This window comes from Lissotriton helveticus, chromosome 3_1, assembly GCF_964261635.1.
Source record: "Lissotriton helveticus chromosome 3_1, aLisHel1.1, whole genome shotgun sequence".
Classification (NCBI taxonomy): Eukaryota; Metazoa; Chordata; class Amphibia; order Caudata; family Salamandridae; genus Lissotriton; species Lissotriton helveticus.
The window spans coordinates 92,093,074-92,120,025 of record NC_136061.1 but is presented as its reverse complement, the minus strand read 5'-3'; the positions used below and the strand labels follow the sequence as shown (position 1 = coordinate 92,120,025).

The window sequence follows — 26,952 nt, the reverse complement described above, 5'->3', positions numbered from 1 at the left end:
TTTTTAGTATCTCTCCCTCTTGTGCTTCTCCCCTCCCACACACACCGAGTAGCTCCTCCCTGTTCTCAGCTTCTCTGTAAAAGCATAGCAATAGAGATATTTTTGCAGGGGTCTGGCTGAAGAGCAGAGTTTAAGGGATATTTTTGTTTTATTTCCTGAATCCCACATATTGCCTGAAAGCAAAATCTTTGGCACACAATTGGTTTTATGGCGCTGGGCTTAGGGCCATATGCTGTACTCACTCAGCTGGCACCCGACACAGAAGGTGTACTTGGCATGACAATACTGGAGGCCCATTAATCTGCTCCCTGCCTACTGCAGGGTACCACATGGCTTGATCCTTTGGAAAGTAAATTATGCCCTGGCAAGCTGACGCTTCCTTATTCGTTTTAAACTCTGTTCAGTATCCTGCGTGATAGATGTCTAATAAATAAACAGTGACATTTATAAAGATTAAAAATGTTGAATTTAATGTACAGTTTTGAGATACCATAATATTTGTTTTTTCTCCAGTAAACACATTACCAAGGGGAGACGAGGCCTATTGGTTTTACCAGTGCTTGCTCCTCATGTCTGGCTATCCAGCCGGAAGGCAGAAGGTATGCCAACCAGTGTTGAACCTGTTGGAACTGTCAAAACTTGATTACCTTTGATTTAAAGTGCCTTCGATCTTATATAAATACTATAATAAAACACCGTGACCACAAGTCGACCTGTTTTGTTGCCATCCAATCCAGAATAGCCACTTCTAGGCCTACCTATTAACTACTGTCGGAAAAAGTGTATCCCTTTGCTATCTTTGCAAACAGCTCTGTGGTTGCTTTTTAAAGGTGGCTGGTCTCCTAGAGTATCCAAAGGAATTTATGGAGGCATTATTGATTATACCCAGGTGGATGCTATGTCCAGGTGGTGTACGTATGAGCATTTGGTATTTACACTTTGGGACATTTACTTTGTATCAAAGTTAGTACCGAACAAAACACAACTAGAATTGGGTGCAAACATCTAGCAATAGTATGCAAGTGTACATTAGAGTAGAGAAGTTGTGTACATTTCTTTTAACTTCACGATGTGTGTTTTCCTGATATGATAATGAAGACTAGATGGAAAGAACAGGAGAGTAAATAAAGACACATACACGTTTTTAGGTACAGCAGAGGTCATGAGAATCATAGGCGAAAATATGTAATTGCTTGATTAATTAATTTTCACTTGGTGCAAATAATAAGCAGGAGTGATCATGTTCACATACCGATGCTTTGTTGCCATTTGGGACGCTGTGGAGTGAGAAAATACAATAATAAAGACATAAGACAAGACTTAGTCTGTCAAATGTAGCCTTTAACAATGGAAACAACCTATTATGCAAAACATGGTAACATGCATTCAGCTCTTTTGGGACAGGATTTGTGACTGTGTCCTTTATGGGCATACATCAGATAATACACGAAAGCGAAATGGCAAATGGAATGGAAACCTGATTCACAATTTCAAAGGTGGTTATGAATCTGGAATAAGGTGATTACAGCTAGAGGATGATAGGGTTCCGCGTGTGCCTGGGGAGACGCCTTTTAGGAGCAGGTCGCAGGAGAGACTGGCGCAGCATTATGGAGACAGCAAGTGCTGCAGTTGGCTGCTGTGCTGGCAGAGGAGACTTGCTGACCAGAGAGGCTGCACCGTAATCAGCTCCTGCTTAGACTGCTGCATAGCAGCAGAGGTCCAAGTATCCCTATTTAATGGGCAAGTGTCGCATACAGTAAATATTTAGTTGCAAATTCAGAATTGGAAGTACAAGAATGGTCATAAAAAATAGGACTGGATGACCAACTCATAAGATTTGAGCAATTGGAGAGCTCTGTAGCATTCAACTGGCCACACGTCTTTTCCTCAAGTGCATACATTTGGTAAGGTCATACATTGTTTGGTGTATGCCTGGAAATATTTTGAAGACAATCAATTGATGGACGGAATGCTGGACAATGCAAACATTCACCCCCAGTCGCAAGGATCTGTGTCAAATTCTTCATTCTTTTGCTCACCACACCACTCCAGTTTGGACCCAGCCATATGCAAATCAGTCTTGACCCTGTTCCTTGTGGGAACAGTCCAGCCAGAACTGCTAAACCAGGTCTGCCGAGGACCGGTAACTAGCATCCTGGGGCCGGTTTCAGGGCTTTACCCTTCATCAGCCAGGTTAGCTTGAATCAAGTGGTGTAGTGAGCACAGGACCCACGTCTGGGCATACCCTTCCCACTTAGGGCGACATATGCAAAAGAAACAAATGATGGACGGAATGCTGGACAATGCAACCATTCATCCCCAGTAACAAGGATCTGGGTCACATCCATCATTCTTTTGCTCACCACACCACCCCAGTTTGGACCCAGCCATATGCAAATCAGTCTTGACCCTGTTCCTTGTGGGAAAAGTCCAGCCCGAACTGCCTAGCTAGGCCCTCACTGGACCGCAAACGCGCATCCTGGGACCGGTTTCAGGGTATCACCCTTTATCAGCCAGGCTAGCTTGAATCCAGTGGTGTAGTGAGCACGGGACACATGTCTTGGCATACCCTTCCCACTTAGGGCGACATGTGCAAAAGAAACAATTGATGGACAGAATGCTGGACAATGCAAACATTCACCCCCAGTCACAAGGTTCGGAGTCAAATTCATCATTCTTTAGCACACCACACCACAACTGTTTGGACCCAGCCATATGCAAATCAATTGAATTGTCTGAATGAATTTTAGAATGTCTAGTATTGGTGAAAGGCCAGTACAATGCTATATCATTACTGTTGAAGGTTTACTTCTAAAATTGTATTCACGTCAAGCTTGGATACCCTAGAGGTATGCCACGCTGGGCAGTGCAGCACGCCTCCTAAATAGCTAATTTTCACACCTGACATGGTGCCACAGGGGCCCTGGACAGGGTGGTAAATACCCCCTCACCTCTGAGGAAAGACAGATTCGTATAACAAAGGCAGTTGACTCGTTGAAGCTCCCTGCTTTGGAATGCTAATTCTCAGGTCATCCTGTGTGAGGGAGTTTAAACACCCTCTGCCCTAACAGGCTTTGTTCCTGACCTCCTGAGAGCAAAGTGTCACCCCTGTGGGCAGAAACTCGTCTTTGGCGCCAAGCTGGCAAAGTCAGTATTTGGTAGGTTTTCAGGGGGAACCCTTGGTGCCCTCTGGGTGCATGTATTAACAAATCCATCACTGGAATCCGTGTGGGTTTCTTAATACGAGGTGTTTGATACTATCTAGTAATCAGACTAGACCTCACAGGGGCATACCTGGTCATGCAGCTATGTTCTCACGCAAAATATAATGCACCCTGCCTAAGGGCTGAAAGGCCTGCTGTAGGTTGGGGTCTTACATTTATTAGATGCTGTGACTTTGGCATGATATACAGGAGGGTAAATATCGTTTACCATGAAAGCTTTTCCCCGCAGGGAATTACAACACGGTCGTTACAACAACCGTGTTGTAAGCACGCATACCATTACTCCGCAAGTCGGAACAACAACCTGCGGATTTGAAATCGAACACCTTCCCTACTGTCCGCACAGACTGGAGTTGAAATCTTAAATTATACTATTCCAACATCGGCGCCTCCCCTCCGCAAGTCATAGTTCCAACTTGTGGGGTAATGGTATGCCTGGTTACAACACGGTCGGTTTAACAACCACGTTGTAATTACCTGCAGTGTCATATTTTTCCTCATGGTTTGCACCATGCCATGCAGCCTACAATGGTATTGGTGTGGATTTTGTATGTGGGTATATAAGTGTCTCTAAGATATGCTGCAGCCCTTAGGAACACTCCTTCGTACCTATGCCCTAGGTAACTGGGGTACCATTTACTAGGGACTTACAAGGGGGATAAAGTCCACAGCCAATTGTAGAACAATTAGACTTCACCTTGTTTTAGGGAAGTGGCACTGGCACTGAAGTGTGGTTAGCAGGCCGTAGTGCACCGTCCGAATAGAAAATCAGCATCTAGTAGCTAAAAAGGCCGGCAGAAAGTGGGGGGACAACTGCAACAAGAGCCCAGTTTCTTACAGTTACTAACATTCGGAAGGCATAATGAAAATAGTAAGATGAAATAAGACCAATTTTTAATAGCAAAGCAATTTTTTTTCTTATGTTATAAATAATTGTAACTGTTTAAAATGCCTGTGCTGTTTTTAAGTTTTTATAGGAATAAACTCCTTTTCTCGTATAGAATGACACATGCTTTATTTTTGCTCCTTAGCATATTCTCAGTCTGAGCCCAGTTACTAAATTCACTATTTATGCTAACCATATTTTATTGAAACCATCCTGTTTCATTTTTCTGGGACCTCATTAAATTGTCTGGTCTACATTTGTACCTGTTCCTAATTTGAGGAACCACAAGTATCAGAGCATGCACATCGTAACTCCATTTCTATTTTTTTTGTACTGTTAGTATCCTAGCTTTCAAAATGTTATCTTTACTATGTATCAGGAATTTGAATTAAAGTATTTGGTGATTGTTGTTTTACCTTTGCAGTGAAGTGAGCCCTCAACTGATTGTTTTGATGATCTGTTTTTCCAAGGTGTTCTGTGAGCTTCAGCCCATTTGATCCCACTCCGAGTTATCTGGCTCACTGTGGAGCTCCACCACGGCGGCATACATCAAGCCTTCTATTTGCAGAGTTGTCATCTATTTACAGAAGGACATGTCCGGAGACACATGTCTCAGTGCCCTGTGCCCGAGCACCGGTGCCAAGCCCAAAGCCTGCAGCATGAAAGGGCTTGGAAGCTTCGGTAATAAGTATGTGCGCTTGAACGTCGGTGGATACTTGTGCTACACCACTGTGCAGGTGCTAACAAGACATGACACTATGCTGAAGGCTATGTTCAGTGGGAGAATGGAAGTGCTGACCGACAAAGAAGGTGAGATCGTTGGGGCAAGCTTATCAATGTGCACATTACCCCTGGCACTATCTGGTAGGATTTTGCCCTCTTCGTTAATTGCTTTAAATATACGCTGGGCCACATTAACCATTTAGACAATGCTGGCAGTGCAAGCAGTACGGTTTGGAAGTGCTAAGCACTTATTACACAAATGTACACTAGGCTTCGCTCAACATTTGTGCGCTAACGCAAACATGAGCCAAGTTTCAAGAGATGGTTTTAATGGAGCATTTGTTATTCTTAATGGACACTGAAGGGTTGATTCATGAAGGGCCTCCACACTCGTGGTGGAGGTCCTGCCGTTTTGGGGGGCCAGGCGGTGTGTGGAAAAGTAAATTTTGCCATGTTATATGTGCCTACGTGTTCCCCATCCTATGCTATATGTGCATGACCGATATGCATGTATCCCCCTCATGATCGATTAAAGACGCAATTATAGTTGTGTCCAACTCTAGTATGCCGGTTTCCAGTTCTCGTGAAAGCAACGAGTATTAGGCCTATGTTGCCACGTTTTACAGTGTGCACGTTAATTCAGTAAAATGTCCCCGTTTCTAGGCCTCAAAAGGGCCCGGACACCAGATTCAAGCTCCAGTCTCCTGAACCCTCTCCGAGGAGCGATACAGCCCCCACCTGCATCCCTGACCCTTCACTTCCTTTCGCGCAGCACAGTGCCCGGCCCGGCCTGGCTCTGCCTGCCTGTCTGCCAAGAGTATGTTATGCTTCTAGTGATCAGTCCAGCCCTCCCTCTCTGCATTCCTAAGCTACTGAATCGCATCACTAGTTTCAGCCAGGGTCTAGCCTTTCTGTCTCCATGTAAAATATTCCTAGCACACGCAATACATGTAGAATAAATGCATGCACCAGTCTTAGTGTCAAGTAGCCTTTGCCCTGATAACTTTTGGATTCTATCAACATGTACTCCAAACACCAGATACCAGATATGATATAGGTACATGTCGTCCTGACACCGCAGACTTTAGTCTCCTCTTCATAGCCCCAGTTCTCCCTAGTAACACGTCATTGCCCGTTTGCGCGCACCACTAGGTTAAAGGTCCCAGCTGCTCGAGTAGCCCCCTCCATGTTTCCGCCCCATTCATGACACTACTGTGACGTTTCATACCACATGTCTATGTATACGCCCTGTACACGCCTTCTTTCTCCACCCATTTACTCTTATCTTTCGCGACTGCTACGAGTTACGCCTACTGCTACGCCTATTGTATGCAATGTAATGTAATGTATTGTACTATATATATGCTGCACTGTCGATGAAGCATTGCAGCTGCCTTCCTTCCTTCCTATTTTATTTCAGGCTGTCCCGTTCCAGTCCCTTCCCTTTTGCCTGAATAAATCCTTCTGACTCGGACACATCGGATCCTGCCTCTTATTTATTGAGCTATCTGTTCTTGTTAATCCAGTCAAAAATAGTACCGGTAATTAATTATTTATTTACCACATAATGGCGCCCGAATAGGGACTTGCCCTTTCCCCACGCGCCGGCGAAGCCACGCAGGCCCCCTGACCCTCTGCAGCCGTGACGGAACCATACCGTGCACGTGCAGATATTTCTGCTTCAAGTATCCCTCAGGCCCACGGAGGAGACGGAGGTTGCGGTCCAGCATCCAGACGAGGCGGTGAGGAACGCGGCGAGTCCCGACCAGAGCCCAAGCCGAGAGTGCAAGGTCCGAAGTATCTGGAGGCCCACCTGTAACTGAAGTCCGAAGTTCGTAGTCCGACGTCGTAGTGGTCCAGTCCAGTCCAGTCCAGTCCAGTCCAGTCCAGTCCAGTCCGAGGCCTTCCAGTTTCTGCTTTCCCGGTGAGTACCGTCACAGGGGGGGTATCTAGACAGGAGCATTAGTTTGTTTCTGGTCCAGTGGGTTTGGGTACGCAGACCCAGCACGAAGTATCCACCTAGGTGGGTACGGGTCCTGACGTGTCTCTTTATGGGACCGGTATGTTCTGTACTGTTTTAGCAGTGCATCCAGTAATTCTAGTAAGTTTCATTTTCTCAAGAAATTCATGTGTTCCGTTTTCAGTGTATCAGGTAGTATTTCTGTTTGAACTGTTATTCATGTATTTTTATGTCGTGGTATGAGAGTTTTGTCTGCTATGTTATTACTGTGATTATTGTATATTGTGTTTCAAGTGTATTCCCGCAATGCCTCTGTTTTCCAAGCTACGTCAGTTAAAGACCAGAAAAGGGTTGCTTGAAGAAGCAGTCCCTGTCCCTCCTAGGGACAGTCCAGGACATTTTATGTATCACAAGCATGGCTTAGATGCCATAATATATCTAGACTTATGGTCAGATTACACTAAAGATCTCGAAGAGAAATATAGATGGCCTGTATCGGGTACATGGGATGCCGAGTGCATCATGCGAGTAGAAGAAGCATTATGGAAAAAGAAAGCCAGACAGTCCCAGAAAGATGCCATCGAGTTATGGCGCAAAGAATCTCATAAAAGAACCGAAAAAGAATTCAGAAAGACAGAATCAAGTAGAGAATCCTCAGAGAAAGCCCAAGAAAGGGAATTAATCGAAGAAGGTGAACGAGTTAGAGCAGAACAGTCAGACAGACAGAGAAATGCCCTTATTAAGGGTATGTATCCTCTTCTTGCTGAGGGCTTGCCAAAAGCAACCCCGGAAGCATCCAGTAATTTGCCACCGCCATTGGTCCCGATTAAGCTACGTCATAACCCGACCGCAGCCGATATTTTTCTTTCGTCCTATTTGGACGACACAGTCCCAGCATATGCAAATCCTATCCCGCCTGCTCCCGTTAATAATGTAATTCCTGCTCCTCCAGTCACTGGTCCTGTGGGTCCAGTTAATGTTACAGCACCTGTTACAGCACACTGGGCCCAGTCCACAGTACATGTACCCGTTTTACCAGTCGCGCTACCAGCACGTACAGTACACACCGACGATTCTAGTTTAGGAGCGGTGGGGGGAGGTTCTCCTCGTACCCCGCCTCAACCAAGACGTATGACGCTACATGAACTAGCGTTACAGCGTACGCCAAAAGTGACTACATACGTAGATATCAAGCGAGCACTTACTGAATGTCGTTATGATCCAGTTCCAGGTGATGATCACATGGTCATATATTCATTACGTTTAAGACGGGTTGCCAGCTATTTGGACACCCTCCCCGATATGGGAGAACATCTAGACAGAATATATCGTTTTATCCGTACAGGAGTGAATCTAGAAAGCATTCACGAAGCCATGGTTCAAAGAAAAGTTGAGACTCAGCTCATGATTTTAAAGTTTCTGATTAACTGTTTAATAAGAGAGCAAGATTTTCCAGAAAAAGATCAAGAAGAAATGAAAGTCCTGACTAGGTGGAGTGACAATATAGCCGATGGAAAACACAAGACACAAGGTTGTATAGAGAGTATGTACAAGAAAATTCGTAAGGAAATAATAAGTATACACGAGAAACGAGAAGCAAAGCAAGGAACCGAGAAAGAGTATGACTCATCTACTGAAGAGGTAGACAACGAGAATCCCGACAGAATAGCGTATGTAGGTAGAACTAGACTTTCCGACCGATATTCACGCCTAGACTACAAGAAAGTTTTTCCCTCTCCAGCACCAGAACAGTACTCTCTTGAGCAAGTATTCCAGGTTACAGATAAAATCCTGAAATCACGAATAGGTTATAGTGAGCTCAGTACCATGCATGAACAAGAACTAGCCCGATCAGCAGTCCGGTGGACTACTGATTCTGCCACGTTTCCTGACGAAATAGTGGCTCAAACGTTTCTGAAACTGCCCCCAGCCGAGCAGCGACTGGTGGGTATGTATATGATCCAGCAACTAATCACACTGTATGAGGATCAGCATTCCGATCCAGGTCCACTACATGATGTATTAAACGAGTTACTCCAATACAGATGGAAAGGTCTAGGTACCGATTTAATTAGTGTCATTCTAGAACAGCGCCACAAATACCGAACGTTTCTGAATCCACATTTTGTTCACGTCTCACCCCCAGAAAGTAAATCATTCTACATAGACAGACAGAACCCGTTACGAGAAGTGCATCCAGTCAAGAAAGAGGGTGGTGGTCTAGAACGAGTATTTGTTTACACCCCTATTACAAAGATGGAACTCTTAGAAATGAAGAAGTTAATTCCCTGTCATGACAAAGATCCAGCAGGGTTCCACCGTGAATTAAAGGACATGCTCCGTATGGGAGAATACACGTATCCAGATATCATTAAAATGTTAAAGGTCCTGTTGCCCGCGGGCATATATGAAAAACTCAAAGAAAAGGAATGGGAGGTGGGAGAGAAAAAGATAGATTGGACAGCTTTAGAAGCTGAAGATAATACACGAGTACCAGGTACCGGTCTTGGGGATAAAGCTAAAGAATTGCCCGAGTTATTGATACAAGTTTTGCCAAGATTACTAGCCACGAAAAAGGAAGATTGGGATGCCATCTCAGCCTGTAAACCGAAACAAGACGAAGATACTAGTGATTTTTATTCTAGATTTGAGAAATGTTTTATTATTAATAGTGGTCTGAAAACAAGTAGTGAATCGTACCCTCATCTTTTTGTTACCAAACTAGTCGAGAATTCAAGTCCACAAGTTAAAAATCGAGTACTGAAAGTCGAAAGCACCTGGCAAGCTAATTCTCCGTCACAGATGCTCCAGATGCTCCAGTACCACCAGAACAGAATCGGGGAAGAACAAGAACACGAAAGGAGACTTATGAAAGACACGAAAATGAAAGTACTAGTTGCACAGTCTGTTCCGCAAGACAGTCAGAAGAGGGGTACGAATCAAGCCAGTCATCCTGCAGTTCCCGTTAAAGGGACCTGCAATTACTGTAAACAGCTAGGTCATTTTATAAACGAGTGTGCAGTTCTGAAACACAACATAGCTACTGGTAAGACTAAAGAAAGACCACGTCCGCCTAGACAAGAACAAGTTTCACAGACTTCCCAGCCACCACAGAATGCACAACAGACAGTTACCGTACCGCAGCCTATCGCTGCCACACAACACGTTACACAGCAGATGTACCAGTATGCACAGTCAGTGTATCCAGATTATCAGCCGTATTCATGAAACAGCCTAGAGAGGGAGGTAGGCTTGCCTCTCATCGAGATTCCTGTAGATCAAGAGGGTCCCTATGTACACAGTCAAGTATTAGGGAAAGATAGAAAGTTTCTGATTGATACAGGGGCAAGTAGGACTACCATCAGTCATGACGAGGTTCCAGGGGCTCCGCTCTCAGGCTCTAGAAATGTTTCCCTTGGTTTTTCAGGAAAGCCTATTGTTAATGAAATATCGAAACCAGTTACTCTAGAGGTTGGTCCATTGTCCCGAACTACAGATTTGTTACTCACGAAATCTTGTCCAGAAAATTTGTTAGGCATTAAGACGTTAAAAGAATTAGGAGCAGTCATATGCTGCTCCCCAGAAGGAGTACGTCTGTTCCTCCGAGATTTTAAAGGTCATTATGTATTACGCGATTTTGATCCGAGATTATTGAATGTACCACAGCATTTATGGGCGCAAGGTCCAACTGATGTAGGTTGTATGCATATCACACCCCATCGTGTGACTCTGAAACAAGGTGTTGTATTACCACGAATCCGACAGTACAAATTGCCACCTGAGGCTGTAGCAGCCTTATCCAAAATTATTGACGAGCTTATTGTTCAAGGAGTGGTTGTAGAAACTGACTCCAATGTATGTAATTCTCCTATCATCCCAATTCTGAAACGTACTGATCCAAATGCACCTCCAGTTTATCGATTAGTGATTGACCTTCGAGAACTTAATAAATGTATCATACCCCAGTACCCAGTGGTTCCCGATATTTCTTCCCTCTTGACAGCCATTGATTTCGAAGCCACATTCTTTACAGTTATTGATCTCAAGAACGCATTTTTCAGTGTCCCCATTCACCCAGACAGCCAGTTCCTTTTCGGATTCTGTTTAAATGGAAGGAGCTATAAATTCACACGAGCTCCTCAAGGTTTCACGGAAAGTCCTAGCATTTACAGTCAAGCACTTAAAAGACAACTAGACAATATTCACATGCCAACTGACACTGCCCTGCTCCAGTATGTCGATGATCTACTGATCACAGCCCGTTCTGAACGTGACTGCGAGCGTGCGTCACTTACAGTCCTGTATTTTCTGGCCGAGATGGGGCACAAGGTGTCCCCTTCCAAATTACAATTCTGTGTCCAGCGAGTGGTCTACTTAGGACACTTACTGTCCAAGAGGGGTAGGCAGTTGACACCTGACCGTATCCAGTTAATAGCACGTCTTCCACAGCCCAAGACTCAGAAGGAGGTACGAGCTTTTATCGGCCTCACTTCTTACTGCCGACAATGGATTCCTCAGTATGCATTTCTAGCCAAGCCACTGATACAGTTAACGACACAAGAGGCAGCCGTATCGACTGTCCTCCCTTGGACCCAGGAACATACACTTGTTTTTAACGAGTTAAAGAAAGCTTTATGTAATGCACCTGTCCTAGCAACACCGAACTACAGTAAGCCTTTTACACTTTTTGTCACAGAACGTGATGGTACTGCATTATCTGTTCTCACACAAGATCAAGCAGGACAATACAAGCCCTGTGCTTATTTTTCTAGCACATTAGATCCGGTGGTCCAGGCTCTGCCTGCGTGCCTCAAGTCAGTTGCAGCCACAGCACTAGCTATCAGACAAGGTGATTCCATAGTGTTAGGACACTCCCTGACAGTCCAAGTTCCACACTCCGTGGAAGTTCTTTTAAACCGAACACAGACTCAGCACTTGACAATTGCACGTTTAACAGGTTATGAACTGACACTGTTCCAGCCACACATAGAAATCAGACGCTGCAACATTTTAAATCCAGCTACACTGTTACCGTCAGTTACTTCAAATCCTGCCACACATGACTGTGTGGAAGTTGTTAACACCATGACAAAGCCAAGACAAGATCTAACAGATATTGCATTACCTGATCCCGACCTGACACTTTATGTGGATGGTTCATGTATGAGAACAAGTACAGGAGAACTAGTAGCCGCGTATGCAGTGACTACTGACACCGAAGTTATAGAAACACACCGTATTGACACTCTGTCTGCTCAAGCAGCAGAGCTCTGACCCAAGCCTGCATACGTGCCAAGAACCTGAAAGTAAATATATACACAGACTCACGTTATGCATTCGGAGTCGTACACGACTTCGGAGTGCTCTGGCAGGAGAGAGGTTTCATGACTTCTCATGGAACCAAGATTCAGCATGGTCTCCTTATTCAAGCTCTGTTAGATGCAATACATTTACCGACAGCTATCGCTATCATGAAGTGCAAGGCACATACGAAAGTCACTGACATCATTTCCCAAGGTAACGATCTAGCAGATCGAACAGCCAAGCTTACAGCTCAGACTCCAGACATTCCAGTTAACACGACCCTGACACACATTCCAGAACAGACTACTTGTATGACAGTTAAGGACCCTACACAAGATGTCATAGATATACAGTCACATGCTACTCCCGATGAAATCAAGAAATGGTCCGAACAAGGAGGGGTCCAGACAGATCAAGGATGGGTGACGAAGGGAAAAGCCACATGGTTTCTCCCCGACTCTATGGTTCAAATCATTATTAACACCGCACATAGTCCTGCACATTTAGGAGAAAAAGCCATGTTAGACAGTATTCAGAACCTCTGGTTCAACAAGCATTTACGAGCAGCAGCCAAGCAGAAAGTACGTACCTGTATGATATGTTGTCAGTTCAATCCAGGTAAAAGTATCCCGGTGGAACAAGGTGGATTTCATCCCCCTGACCACCCTTTTGAAGTCCTCCAGATGGATTACATTCAGATGGAGCGATGTCGAGGTTTCAAGTATGTCCTCGTAGTTGTATGCGCTTTGTCCAGGTGGACAGAAGCATATCCAGTTCCAGATTACACAGCTGCGACCACTGCCAGGCAGTTGGTTCGTGAGTATTTTCCCTGCTATGGATTACCTAGGGTCGTGTATTCAGATAACGGCCAGCCATTCTCATCCGAGCTCATGAAACAAGTATCCCTTCTGTTAGGGTACCAGTGGAAGTTCCATTGTGTACGCCATCCTGAAGCAGCCGGTCTCGTAGAGAGACATAACCAGACTTTGAAAATCCGCATTGCTAAAGTGTGTACAGAAAAAGGTGTAGATTGGTTAATAGCACTGCCAGTTGCCCTGTTCTACATGAGAATGGTCGCTCATTCCCGTTCAGGTCTGTCCCCGTACGAGGTCGTATTCGGCCGCCCTCCAAATATGTGGGGTACACCTATGCCCCGAAAGATTACAGATGTTTCCAGTAATATGCTGACAGATTACCTTGCCTCCTTGATGTCTGCACTACAATCTTGTCGTTCACAGGTTGCCGCTGCATTTCCAGACAACACCGAGGTGAAACCGCATGAAGTCGTTCCGGGGGATGTCGTCCTGGTGCGCAACTTTGATCGTTCAAGTCCGTTGGAGCCCCGTTGGAAAGAACCCCAGCTGGTGTTGTTAACAACAAGGACCGCCGTCAAGCTTGAGGGACGCAAGGGCTGGGTGCATACCAGCCACATCAAGAAATTCCATGGATTACGACAAAAGACATTTATCAAAGACTGCCCTATTCTTAAGGACTGCCCAAACACAGACTCTGAATTCAAACTTCCCCTGTTAGAGAAAACTCCGCAGCAGGAGTATAAAGCAAAACTCCGGTCTAGTAAAATAAGTCAGCCAGTTTAATTGTCTAAGTCCCTCTCGGGTGAAACGGTTAGACAGGTTCCTGACATGTATGAGACAGACCCACACAGTGAGAGAGTTAGTCAAAACTCTAAGAGATGTATTATCGTTCTATTCTTTTTATTATTCTTGAGTCTTATGGTTACATGCATAAGTTATGCGTTACATTTATGTTTTCCGATGTCACATGTACATATGTTTTCTAATGTTACAGTAGAGCACACATTTAGTGACCTGCCTCCTCACGAGTTATCCTATCGTCTTGCTATGCGAAATAACACCTTTATCCGAATGTTGCATTATTCACACCAGACCAGCAATGCCACTAATTGTTGGGTGTGTGGTCGACTTCCCCCCTTTCCAGACACCGAAGGGAGTTCTGCCACTCTTTCCTTATCCGTTTTCACATAATGGTTCGTGTGGAGCATGGTCCACGTTAACGTCATCCTCAACTGATATGTCCTTCCTGAATAGAACATGTTTTCCAGACAAGCAAGGTCTTTCCCATAGAACAGGGTTAGATCTAGAAAATGAAGTGTATGATTTAGGTAATTATTCCTCGAATTTCATGGTCTTGAATGTCCAGTCCGATACTACTCCAGATTTGCCTGCTATTTCAGTTCTACCAGTCAAAGGCGAATTATGTGTCAGAAAGAATGGTTCCGCACATGTAGGACATAGTGATTGTACTACTGTGGTCCAGTATAGTGACAGTGGGACATCTATTTTCAAAGCCTCACGTCATTCTTATTTTGTTTGTGGTCAGACCGCATATGTTCGTCTGCCCCTCGATTGGGATGGAACATGTTACATTGCCTTCCTACTGCCACCAGTTTTTCTAGCCCCGTCTGATTATCACAGAAACACACATCTAGTACACATTAGACATAAAAGGGAGATCGAGTCCCCAATTGTCGATCAAACTGAAACTACTCTAGAACAATATCAAGACTTCAATAAAGGTTTCTTCTTCTTTATAGGCCCTGTCCAGAATAGTAAGCTAATACGTAGGTTAACCAGAACCCTCGAAGCAGTAGTGAATGAGACTACTTCCGCTCTAGGTAATTTAACAGAAGAACAATCTGCTATGAGATTTGTTGTGCTCCAAAATCGTCTCGTTCTTGACGTCATACTGGCCGATAGAGGAGGAGCTTGTAGAGTCATCGGATCTAGTTGCTGCATTTTCATTCCTAATAACGCGCCGTCTGTTTATTCAGCTATAACCAGACTTCATAAAATTGCCCATCAGTTACACCAGAATCCAGGCACCTGGACATGATCCGGTTGGCTCTGGAGTATAATATCTGCCTGGGGATGGAGAGTATTGTCATTCCTAGGTATAGCAGTAATGATTATATTCAGTTGCTGCCTCTGTTTACAATGTGGCCCTGCGATTTGCGGCATGTGTGCTACCTCTTGTATTCCTAGTCCTAGGTCCCGTTCTAAGACAATTCGAGACGAGCAAATGATGCTATATGAAATGATAGATGGTATCATGAATATTGATGTTTCCTGATGGAAACGTAGGGCACAAGGAGGGAATGTGGAAAAGTACATTTTGCCATGTTAAATGTGCCTACGTGTTCCCCATCCTATGCTATATGTGCATGACCGATATGCATGTATCCCCCTCATGATCGATTAAAGACCCAATTATAGTTGTGTCCAACTCTAGTATGCCGGTTTCCAGTTCTCGTGAAAGCAACGAGTATTCGGCCTATGTTGCCACGTTTTACAGTGTGCACGTTAATTCAGTAAAATGTCCCCGTTTCTAGGCCTCAAAAGGGCCCGGACACCAGATTCAAGCTCCAGTCTCCTGAACCCTCTCCGAGGAGCGATACAGCCCCACCTGCATCCCTGACCCTTCACTTCCTTTCGCGCAGCACAGTGCCCGGCCCGGCCTGGCTCTGCCTGCCTGTCTGCCAAGAGTATGTTATGCTTCTAGTTATCAGTCCAGCATTCCTTCTCTGCATTCCTAAGCTACTGAATCGCATCACTAGTTTCAGCCAGGGTCTAGCCTTTCTGTCTCCATGTAAAATATTCCTAGCACACGCAATACATGTAGAATAAATGCATGCACCAGTCTTAGTGTCAAGTAGCCTTTGCCCTGATAACTTTTGGATTCGATCAACATGTACTCCAAACACCAGATACCAGATATGATATAGGTACATGTCGTCCTGACACCGCAGACTTTAGTCTCCTCTTCTAGCGCAGAAGTCATAGCCCCAGTTCTCCCTAGTAACACGTCATTGCCCGTTTGCGCGCACCACTAGGTTAAAGGTCCCAGCTGCTCGAGTAGCCCCCTCCATGTTTCCGCCCCATTCATGACACTACTGTGACGTTTCATACCACATGTCTATGTATACGCCCTGTACACGCCTTCTTTCTCCACCCATTTACTCTTATCTTTCGCGACTGCTACGAGTTACGCCTACTGCTACGCCTATTGTATGCAATGTAATGTATTGTACTATATATATGCTGCACTGTCGATGAAGCATTGCAGCCGCCTTCCTTCCTTCCTATTTTATTTCAGGCTGTCCCGTTCCAGTCCCTTCCCTTTTGCCTGAATAAATCCTTCTGACTCGGACACATCGGATCCTGCCTCTTATTTATTGAGCTATCTGTTCTTGTTAATCCAGTCAAAAATAGTACCGGTAATTAATTATTTATTTACCACAGGTGCTCCAGCACTTGTGGCGAGATCTCCGCAATGAGTAACCGCAGTGTGGAGGTCCCGCCAGGAGTGCGGGCCCCCACCAAGAGTGCGGAGACACTCTGTGAATCGGGCCCTCAATCTTATTCGAGGTCTGCATGGCTCCTCGCAGTAGAGGTTTAGCAGAAAATATATGCTCCGCTTTGCTTGCCATTACACAGTTGCTCTAATGTTAGCTATGAACTTAACTAAAAGTTTTGTTTTTCCCACAACGTGAGCAATGAAATGCTATGCCTATTAAATGTTGCAGGATAAAGAATAATTGACCCACAAACACATTTTTCTTGTAAGATGCTTCCATCTAAAGTATTACTTCGATGTAGCTATGTATGTATTTCTATGTGTGTGTGTGTGTGTATACACACCAACAAAAAAAATGTTAGTGATGTTATTGTTGGGTATTAAAATATTTCAAACATTTATGTTTTAGAAATTCACCTGTTATAGTTTACTGAGAACTATAACTTGAGGCCTGTGCCATGAACTGTGCCCAAACCCCACATCGCATGCAGCCATGTGTAGCAGGGAGTTGCCCAACCCCTCAGTCGTGCACGTTCTTTGGCTGTGTGGAGTTTGGTTCCAATAAGAACATTTGGAAACCGATACAGAAAGGTGAAACATAATGACACAAACTTTAGCAGAAAGTCAGAACTTTTTTGGGAAATGTACATTTCTTTCTTTATTTAAAATTCTTTAATCGACTGTGAGCAGCCATAAAAGCACATAAGCAGCAAGAATCAATCAGAAAAATACATACAATTTCATTAAACTAGCAAATTAAAATACAGAACAAGCAATAGAGCTGATAAATCCACATACCACATTATAAATCTCTTAACATTAAAAAAAAACATTGATTCCTGTGAATGAATGGCTGCATGAAGGAAAAGCCCCATGCACATGTGGGATTTCTTGTCCTCAAGTTGTTTGAGGAAGTTATAGGCTGTACCACAATGTCTGACATTTCTTGCCAAAAGTAGGATCTGAAAGGGCATTCCCAATTCCAATTCCTCCCAGTGCTTTTTTGACATAAGTTAACCAAGGTTATAGTAAGCCTTTATCACATGCCAAAGAATCGACGTTTATATCTTTTGTGAGCGACAGTGCCTCCGACTGTCAAACAGACAACCACAACATTACAGGCCTCGTGCAGATAACATTGCTCAAATAGGTCAGTTCTAGCCCTCTATGGCAAATATAGTGAGGGGTTGAAATGGGGACTGGCAACATTCTCCTGTAAATTCTATTTTCCTCACTTTGAAAAACAGAGCAATCTGAGATTCACCAGATCGCTGCTCCATAAATTGCAATTGGTAAGCATTGTGCCTTATTGATCTGCAGCAGAGGGGCTCAAGAACCTTCCAACCGCAGTGCTAGGTTAATTCAATAAGGAACCTACGGCTCACACGAGTTTTAGCCTATTTTGGGATGCATGAGGAGCCCAGGATTCAGAAGCACTATTAGCAATGCCCAAGTATGTGAAATTCTCAATATTTGTAAGTCTCTTAGTACCAACAGTAATGCCAGGTAAGCATGACTTTTTCGGGCTACAAGACATAATCTATGATTTTGTAAAATTAGTCCGCAGTTCCAAATCGGCCTTAAAATCCACAAATGAATTAACCGGGCATCGCATGGCCTTTGGGGTACGAGCCATAAAAATGGCATCATCCGCATAAAGTAGCGTGGGAAGAAGAACGCCAATGACCTTCAGTACATCCTGCATACGACCAATTAAATATGAGCTGCGGTTATTGATATAAAGTATAAATAGCAGGGGTGCGAGCACGCAGCCTTGCCTTACTCCTCGTTAATGAGAACATGACTCAAGAAGGAGATCCAAACCAATTTATAAAAATAGAAAGTATCTTTAAATATGTTTAGGCATTAGATAAAAATCGTTCATGTAAATACTTTATTAAAGTGGACACAGTGCAATTTCTGAGTTCTATGGAAGGTAGAACAAGTTCTGCAAACTGGTATAGTACAGCGACTAACAAGGCCAATCTCCAGGAGTTTAGGTGAGTGGTGGGCAAGTTCCAAGGCAACACCAGTGGCACAACGGTGGGCATGTCCATGGTGCAACAGTATTGGGTGCCCAATGTATTTCAATGGAGATCGGTCACTGAGGAAAAAGGCTGCAGGCTCTGGCCAGGAAGACAGTCGGGCTGAACCAACAAGGGGGCTCAGACCTCACGATGCTCGAGTATGGGGGGATACCTTTGGTCCTCTTCTCCAAGTCCCAGGGGCGACGGGTGCAGAGGTGTCTGGCTTTCCTTACCGAGTGGTCAAGAGGGTCAACGTGCAGAGACTGCAGGCGATGTTGGGAAGTCCAGGACAAGTGAACACATGATGGCCTCTGGCTCTGGTGGGCTGGGAAACCTTGTAGGCATCGTTGATCCGCTTCAACTGGGCCCGGAGGCGACCGGTGCAGTGGTTGCCTCAGGTGTCTGGGTTTGGCAGTTCCGGAGGACTAGGAGTCTCTTCTTTGGAGTTTCTTGTGAACTGGTCCACTGTTCATGAGAGTTCTTGGTCTTTATTGAAGACAGGCAGTCCTCCCATGGTTTTTGAGTCAACAGCTGCAGGATGGGTTGACTTTGGTGCAGTTTTCGGCTAGTGCTGCAAACAGGCGCTCTTTTCAGTCTTCTCTGGTTTTGCGGCTCTTCGGTATCCACTTTCGTCTTAGGTCATCAGGATCTGCTTCTCTGGTACCAGGGACTCTCCTAAATACTGACTTTACTATGGTTAGGTGAGTGTAGGGTAGTAGTCAATGGGCTACTGACCCTTGTGATCATTACGCCCCCTATATCATGTCCTGTGGGAAGTGAGCATAACTCATAATTCCTAGGTTTGCCATCATGAAGAAGGTTACTTCTGAAAATTTGTGTCCACTATGCGGTACGGAGACGGCGTTGGTGGGAATCTCCGAGGCCATCAGAGAGTGTTTGGACGAAGGTGGCAGGGCGGCTCTGATTTTTAGACCTCTCTGCCGCCTTCGATACTGTCCCTCACTCCCTTCTGCTCACCAGACTAGCGGCCATTGGCATCACAGGCTCTGCCCTTGAATGGCTAACATCCTTTTTGGACAATAGATTCCAACAAGTCTGGATGCCCCCTTTCGCCTCCTCCCCTAAGAAACTTGCAACGGGTGTGCCTCAGGGCTCTACCCTCAGCCCCCTGCTTTTTAATATATATCTAACCCCGCTCATTTACCTCGCTGAACAACTGGGAGCAAAAATAATGGCCTACGCTGACGACACTCAACTTTTGTTCACGTGGCCTAAAAACAATCTGGATACATCTGGAGCCCAAACCTGCTTGTCATCTGTCTTTCGTTGGCTTGCCCTCGCCCAATTAAAGTGCAACGAAAGCAAATCTGAAATTCTACTCTATGGCTCCTTCCCAGATATTTTTGGCAACTCTCTCTGGCCAGCCGATCTACCCTGCCCCACATCCATCGGAGGCCCTGCCAAAAATCTTGGAGTCTGGTTTAATAATGACCTCCGATTTGAAGATCATATAAAAAGACTCACCGGGATCTGCTTTTCCACACTTAAAACTTTACGCAGGTTCTTTCCACTCCTCCCGAGAGCGGCAAAAGAGACCGTCATCCGTGCCCTTATATTATCCAGACTGGATTATGTAAATGGCCTCTTCTGCGGCCTTACTGCCTATATGATCCATCGCCTCCAAGTTATACAAAATGCCGCTGCACGGCTTTTGTTCAATATTCCAAAAAGCTCAAGTGTCCGCCAATCTCTCCGCACCCTACATTGGCTCCCGGTTGCCCACAGGATTTTATTTAAAATCCTTGTCCTCGCCTATCGAGCCGTCCACCAAACTGGTCCTACCTACCTGAGGAAAAGATTCTCCCTATATGTTCCCAACCGTCCCCTTAGATCAGCTAATCTGCACCAGATGACGGTCCCAAAATTCAAATATAGCAGGCTCGGCGGCAAATCTATCTCAGTCAGAGCGGCGAGAGCATGGAACACCCTCCCGCAGCAGCTAAGAACAGCTCCATCCAGCGCCCTGTTCAAAAAGGGATTGAAGACCCACCTTTTTAACATCACTGCATAAGATCCTCCTATGTCCTGTTTCTTACCTTTTTCGCGCCAGGATACTATTTTTTTAGTAACCGAGCGCGCTACAAAAGCCTATAATAATAATAATAATAAAATAATAATAATGCAGTTAGCTCACCTTAGGGGTGTTGCAAGCCTGGCAGTGGCAAGGCTATCTAACTAGCTAATTTTCCCACCTGGCCAAGTGGGCTTTGGACCGGGGGTGGCTTCCTCTCCTATGAGGGGAGCCAGATTCGCATTCAGAAGGCAGCGGCTCCTTTCAAGCTTGCCAGCCCAAGGAGGCTAATCAACAGGTCATCCAGACATGCTTTTGTTCTGGGTGGCCTGAGAGCAAAGACTCTCACCTAAGGAGGCCAGAACTGTATCTCTGGTTGAAGGCTGGCAGAATCCAATCCGCAAACACACCAGAGGCTGGTAGGTTTTCAGGGGGCACCTCTAAGGTGCCCTCTGAGTGCATGTATTCATAAATGTAACATTGACTTCAGGATGTGTTTGTCAAGACGAGATGTTTGGCTCCAAACAGCCCATATTTTCAGTGAACCCATCATGGAGCTGGGGAACTCGTTTTCACCAGTGTCCAGTACATGGTCTAAGATGTCTTTCCTGTTCACTTGCACTGGCAGCTTTAGGGCTGACCAGCACAGGGGCATATTTGCTCATGCAGATATGTCCTCAGATAGAATATTAAACACCCTGCCTTAGGGCTGTCAAACCTGCTGTAGGGGTACTTACAATTATCATATGCAGTGGTAGGGGACATTGCACACAGGGATGTGTGACGTGTTGTGTTTTCACTTTTGTCTGCACCAGGATACGCAGTCTGCATGGCCGCCTTGCATGTGTTTTTTGAGGGGTCCCTTGAGGGTGGCACAATTCGTGCTGCACACCGTAGGGACCTCTTTAGTACATTATGCCCTGAGTACCAGATGGTGCTAAAGGTTTTGCAAATTGGGGGAACAATTAAACAGTTTTGTGAAAGAGCTCTGGAACTGGCAGCCTGATTAGCAGGAACCCAGTGCACTTTCAGTCGAAATCACATCATGTACGAGGCAAAAAGTGGGGGCAACCATGTCAAAAAGGGGCACTTTCCTGCACCACCATTACAGGAGTCGGGGACTCTGTCATCGTGCCCTGAACGATAAGTTTATAAAATATAGAAGGTGGCATGGAACGGGTGCCCTGAACTCCTGGCGCTTTCCTGTTGGATTGAATAAAAAAATAAAAATCATGGCACAGGACCCAGCATGCCTCTCCCATGCAGTACATAACATAACATGTATTTGTAAAGCACACATTCACCCAGAAGAGGGTACCTTGGTGCTGATTAACAGATGTTTATTTTAGATGTTTTTATAGTACAGCAACACAATGCAAGCTTCAATAAGTTAAGTTAGCGTGATCTCGTGTTACAGCTGTTGGCAGTTCAGCTACAGCCCTGCAGTCAGCCATCCCCTGCTGTGCACAGCCACGCTTGTGGCCAATCTGTGCGCCATGCACCCCGTGGGCAGCAGTTCCCCTCAACCCCTACCACCACCACCACCACCACACCACACCGCAGCCGTGCTCAGTCTTTGGGTAGCCAAGGCATGTTGTTGGGCACAGGCCCCTGCAGCCAACACCAAGCTGCACAGGGTAAAATGGAATGCCCAGTAGTGGAGTTGGGTGAATATGAAAATTCACTGAAGACGACCAAGGTTTAAGTGATGTTATACTTGCGTATGCATGATAATATCCTATTGTACTTTTTTTTTAAACGCAGCAATCACTGAAAGGTTAAAGCGATGTTCTAGTCTAGTTCGGTAAGGTTTTAAGATATTAACTCATGGTGTAAAAAAAAAAAAAAAAGAAATTCACTGAAAATAAACCCAAGGTTAAAGTGACATTCTAGTTAGATTCTGTAATAATATAACAGTTAATGTTTTAAAAAACAAAAAAGCACTGGAATACATCAGTTATAGTTTACTGAGCTAACTATCACTTGTGGCCCCATCATGTACTGCTGACAACCTCACGTTACATTATTCACGACAAGTTAAATTACATCGCTGATGACATCATACTGTTAATGTCACTCCATCCTATAGTTGTGTGCTTAAAGTAATTAAACCTCTACACCTATGGACATTTTTCTATTCTCCTTAATAAAATGATCCTCTTTAAGACTTCACATGCCCCAGTGTCTGGGGTCAAGAGGTTGAGCGGTGTATATTTGCCACTGTAAAGCCACTTTCTGTTAATAAAATACACCACAAACATTCCTGAGAAGGGCATATTGGCATTCAACCTTAGAGCCATGTTTACAATACCAGTATGAGAGAAACCACCTCTAAGTGGGACACCCTTCCCTTCTAGTTAATCAAACTGTAATGCTGAAAAATATTTAGTAATGTTTTAGAAATCAACATGCACAGAATATAAAATGTGTCTATAACACAGTATTACAACTATTTAACATGGGCACGTGCCTAGATATCCAATGGTGGTTCATGTATTGTCAATAGCAGCTTTCGCCTTTCTCACAGAATTTTTAGAACATACTTTGGCTTAAAACTACAATCTACTTTCAAACATACCTCTGGAATGCAAATTATGTGCACTCAGCCTTTAAAATGTAGTACTTTTGTCGCCCCAATTTTTTTTAGACCGTGCATAATATTAGTTTTAAAATGAACATTTATACTCGTCTCCAGGGCTTACACTATTTCCATGCTTTCGACCGAAACGTGTATGCTTAGTAACTCTATTCTCTACATGATATGGGGTGGTTATCAGTGATGTCATCTGTGATGCCTTTGAGATGTATTCAGTATTGTCATCAATGATGTAATTTAGCATGTCATGAGTGATAATACATGAGTTTATAAGGAGTGCATTGTGGGGTTGCAAATTCTAGGTAACTCAGTAAACTGAAACGCCAAGAACCTATCATGTCAGCGTCCTCATTAGCGAGGAGCATGGGAGAAGTGCATAACTTATGAATACCACAAGGTATGAAACAACACAAACTTTTCATTTCACTTTTTTACGTTTTTTTTTAACAATAGCTTGAATACATCAATGTAAACATAAACGTATGTCCTAGATGCTTAGTATGGAATGCAAACCCAGTTGTGCAAGTAACCAGTCGCATTGTTCCTATTGTAGGTTGGATTCTTATAGATCGCTGTGGAAAACATTTCGGAACCATTTTGAACTACTTGCGAGATGACACTATTATACTTCCAAACACTGGACAGGAGATTAAAGAACTAATGGCAGAAGCGAAATATTACCTGATCCAGGGCCTCGTGGAGATGTGCAAGGCAGCCTTACAGGTAGGAGATCTGTAGGTGAGCCTGTTTCTCTGTTGCAGCATGGTGCCGTCGAAGCTATTCTAAAGAAGTGTATATCATTGTCTGATCACTGGCCTTACATTAACAGAGGGCTGAACCTTGAAACTTGGTGCACTGTACACTGTGAAGAGGTACAAACAACCCACAACACCGGGAGAGACACCTTTAAATGCCAAAAGAGACAGGGTAAGTATACTGCTATTAACAACAAATCCCTTTTGTGCTGCAAGTTACCTGGAGTATGAGAATGCTATAGCAAAGGATCAGAAGATGCACTAATAACTTATATGGACCATGAAAGAGGTCTTATCCACAAACTATTTACAATTTGTACAAATTACAGTTTTTTTAACTACATATGTGAAAAATACATTACATTTTTATTTAATGCTGTCAGATTTAGTACATATCCTTTAAAAAAAATGATCTACATATTTACACAAATTCTCCACATTTAATACAAAATCCACACCCTTTATTGTCTCATTAAGAGATTTTAATGAGACAAAAAGGGGTGTGGATTTTGTATTAAATGTGGAGAATTTGTGTTAATATGTAGATTAATGTATTAAAAAAATGCTCTTAATCATACAGCAATAACAATTGAATGTATTTTTCACATATTTAGTAAAATGTGATGTAATTTTTACTAATTTTCAATTTTTTTAATAATATTTAGATAAATCTTCTTCGGTCCATATAAGTGATCAGTGCATATTTTGATCCTTTTCTATAGCATTATCAAACTGCTGTTGCAGCACCAAAGGGAATTGGTTGTTTATAGTACAGTGTACAGGAACATTTCACAGGCTTAGGGAAGAATGGGCTGGATGGATGGTAAGATGCTAGGACAGAGGGGAGGAGGGGTGAACAGCACAATAGAGGATAGCAGTGAATACTCCTGGGGAAAATACTGCATGCTTCTGCAGACTAGAGGTCAGACTTTAATAAGGTTAGCTTGTAGGAATGTCTTTCATTTGCATCTTTGATCAAATGCTACAAGCCGGTATTGCAACACGGAAAATGCTCAGATCAGATCACTGGAGACACACTGCAGGCTCTTGATTCTGGATGAGGTAGTTACCTCAAAAAGTGAAACTTTGAGTAGAGTGTCAAATGGACTGCTTTGCCAAAAGGTAGCATGCTTCTTTGGTGAGTCAGAGTGTAGGGATCGTGTGTCCCTGTCCATAAATAGTCCCAGCCTCTATTTTATTATGTATAATGGGATGTTTTTGTTTCTGCATTAACATTACCCTTTTGTGTGGGCAGATCACTTTCATGCTTGAGCTAAGGTTGCGACAAAAGGGTAGAAAGTGAAGAATCTCCTCTTGCCGTTTGTTTTTACCAGCCCTGTTCTAAACCGTCACATTGAGAATCATGCTTCAAACACTGCAGTGTATCCAATTTACAACCTTCAAGTGTTAAAATGGCAAACCCAGTTTCAAATGTAAAAGTAATTTCATTTGTGAAATGCAGTTCACTAACTGCATATCTAAACCGAGTTTCTGGAGTTCAAAGATTCATGCTGTCTAGCTGTGCACGCCAGGATCCTACCATGTCTGCGTTGAATGCGTTACCCAGGCTACCGTGAAACAGAGAGTGCACAATTCAAAACCACATGCTTGGTCCATTTGCTGCTTCATTAATGTGCACAATTCAGAACCATGTGCCTGGGTCACACTGGGTCGCACTGGGTCACACTGCCCCTCACTGTGCCCATGGCTCATCCTTGAGGGTTCACAGCCACATACCCAAGGTTGATCTCCCTGAATGTGCTCGGATATTACCAGACCATGTTCTGCAACGACTACCTCTTGAGCCACTGATAGCTCTCCAGCTTCATTTAAATAGCTCTCCTGTGTGCATTCCAGTCTACTAAATTATAAACTTTTGCTTGGCTCAATAATTATATGTAAACCAAAATGGAAAAGTGTGTATTGGAGAGGAAAAATATGCGTATTTTCAGACCTCTTAAGCTGATGTTTTTTGAAAAATAGTTGAATTTCCAAAATATATTTAAAGCTGATATTTAAGTGATGAATCATGTGGCTTTGGGGGACAGGTATTACTATTATTGCCTTGCTGCTTGAGGCATTGCAGCTATTGCTGCTATCACTTACCCATGTAAACACATTCCAAATTGACAAAACGTTCTATACGTTGCTTCATGCAACTGTGCCTGACTCACTGAAGTGATCCCTGTGGACAACCCTGCACAGACATCGCCACTTCTGGTAATCATGCATAGGGTGCCACTCATGTGATCTAGCCTGATGCAATCCTTATTACAGCACTAAAAATATTAGTAGTTGAGGATGATTTTCATTGAACATAAGTAGCTCATATTACAGAAGGGCTGGAGACCCCTTTACCAGACAGCAAGGTTCTTTTTATTAAGTCTCAGAATTGAAAATCCCCGCTGCAATGTTTTTTAGAGGACTGCAAATCAGGCCTGCTTTCTCCCAGTGTCTGCTGTCTACACCATATTGGAATTATGGACCTGGTGCTATGAGTGCATACGTCGGCCACATTTTAGAGCAGCTTTTTGTTTCCCTTTTGGATTCCATACCTCTTTTTGCGGTTTCCATTCCTTCTTTGGTTTCCAGCCCTCACTCTGTTCATGTTCTGACCTCGTGCTTTTTGGAACTCAGGACTTGTGCTTTTTGGTTTCTGAACCTTTCCCTTCTGAGTCCCCCAGCTCCTTGCGCTTTTGATTTAATGTTACTAGTATTGTTTTTCCCTCTTGTGTTCCTTTTTCTCACTTGCTGTTTTTGTTCGTTCCATGTGTGCCTCTTTGTACCCCTCACATACCTTTCCTTCTCTTGCTGTCTATACTTCTGGCATTCCTGTTAATTTCCTTGCTTTAATTCCCTCCAGTTAAATGTATATGTTTTTCCCACTGTTTAAAACTTTTTTAGGACACGAAAGAAACTTATACTCCAGTATGTAACATCCCTATAATCACATCTCCAAAGGAGGAAGAGAAACTAATAGAATCGTCTACCAAGGTTAGTACTTTTTATCAGGTTATTGCTTATTATTGCTCTATAATATTGCCACCTGGTTTTCTCTTGCCTCGGTTAATATTTGTTTTGTATATATGTCAAGTTTTATAGACTATTCT

The 26,952-nt window shown here is 43.9% G+C and overlaps 1 protein-coding gene across 1 annotated transcript in view; it reads left to right on the top strand.

Moving 5' to 3' along the window:
- Positions 1-26,952, top strand: part of TNFAIP1 (TNF alpha induced protein 1) — a 71,531-nt gene that overhangs the window by 19,267 nt on the left and 25,312 nt on the right. Inside the window, exons 2-4 of the mRNA XM_078679299.1 lie at positions 4,581-4,920; positions 23,641-23,810; positions 26,747-26,836. Coding sequence (XP_078535425.1) covers positions 4,704-4,920; positions 23,641-23,810; positions 26,747-26,836 — 477 coding nt within the window. The 5' untranslated portion in view covers positions 4,581-4,703. The remainder of the gene's footprint in view (positions 1-4,580; positions 4,921-23,640; positions 23,811-26,746; positions 26,837-26,952) is intronic.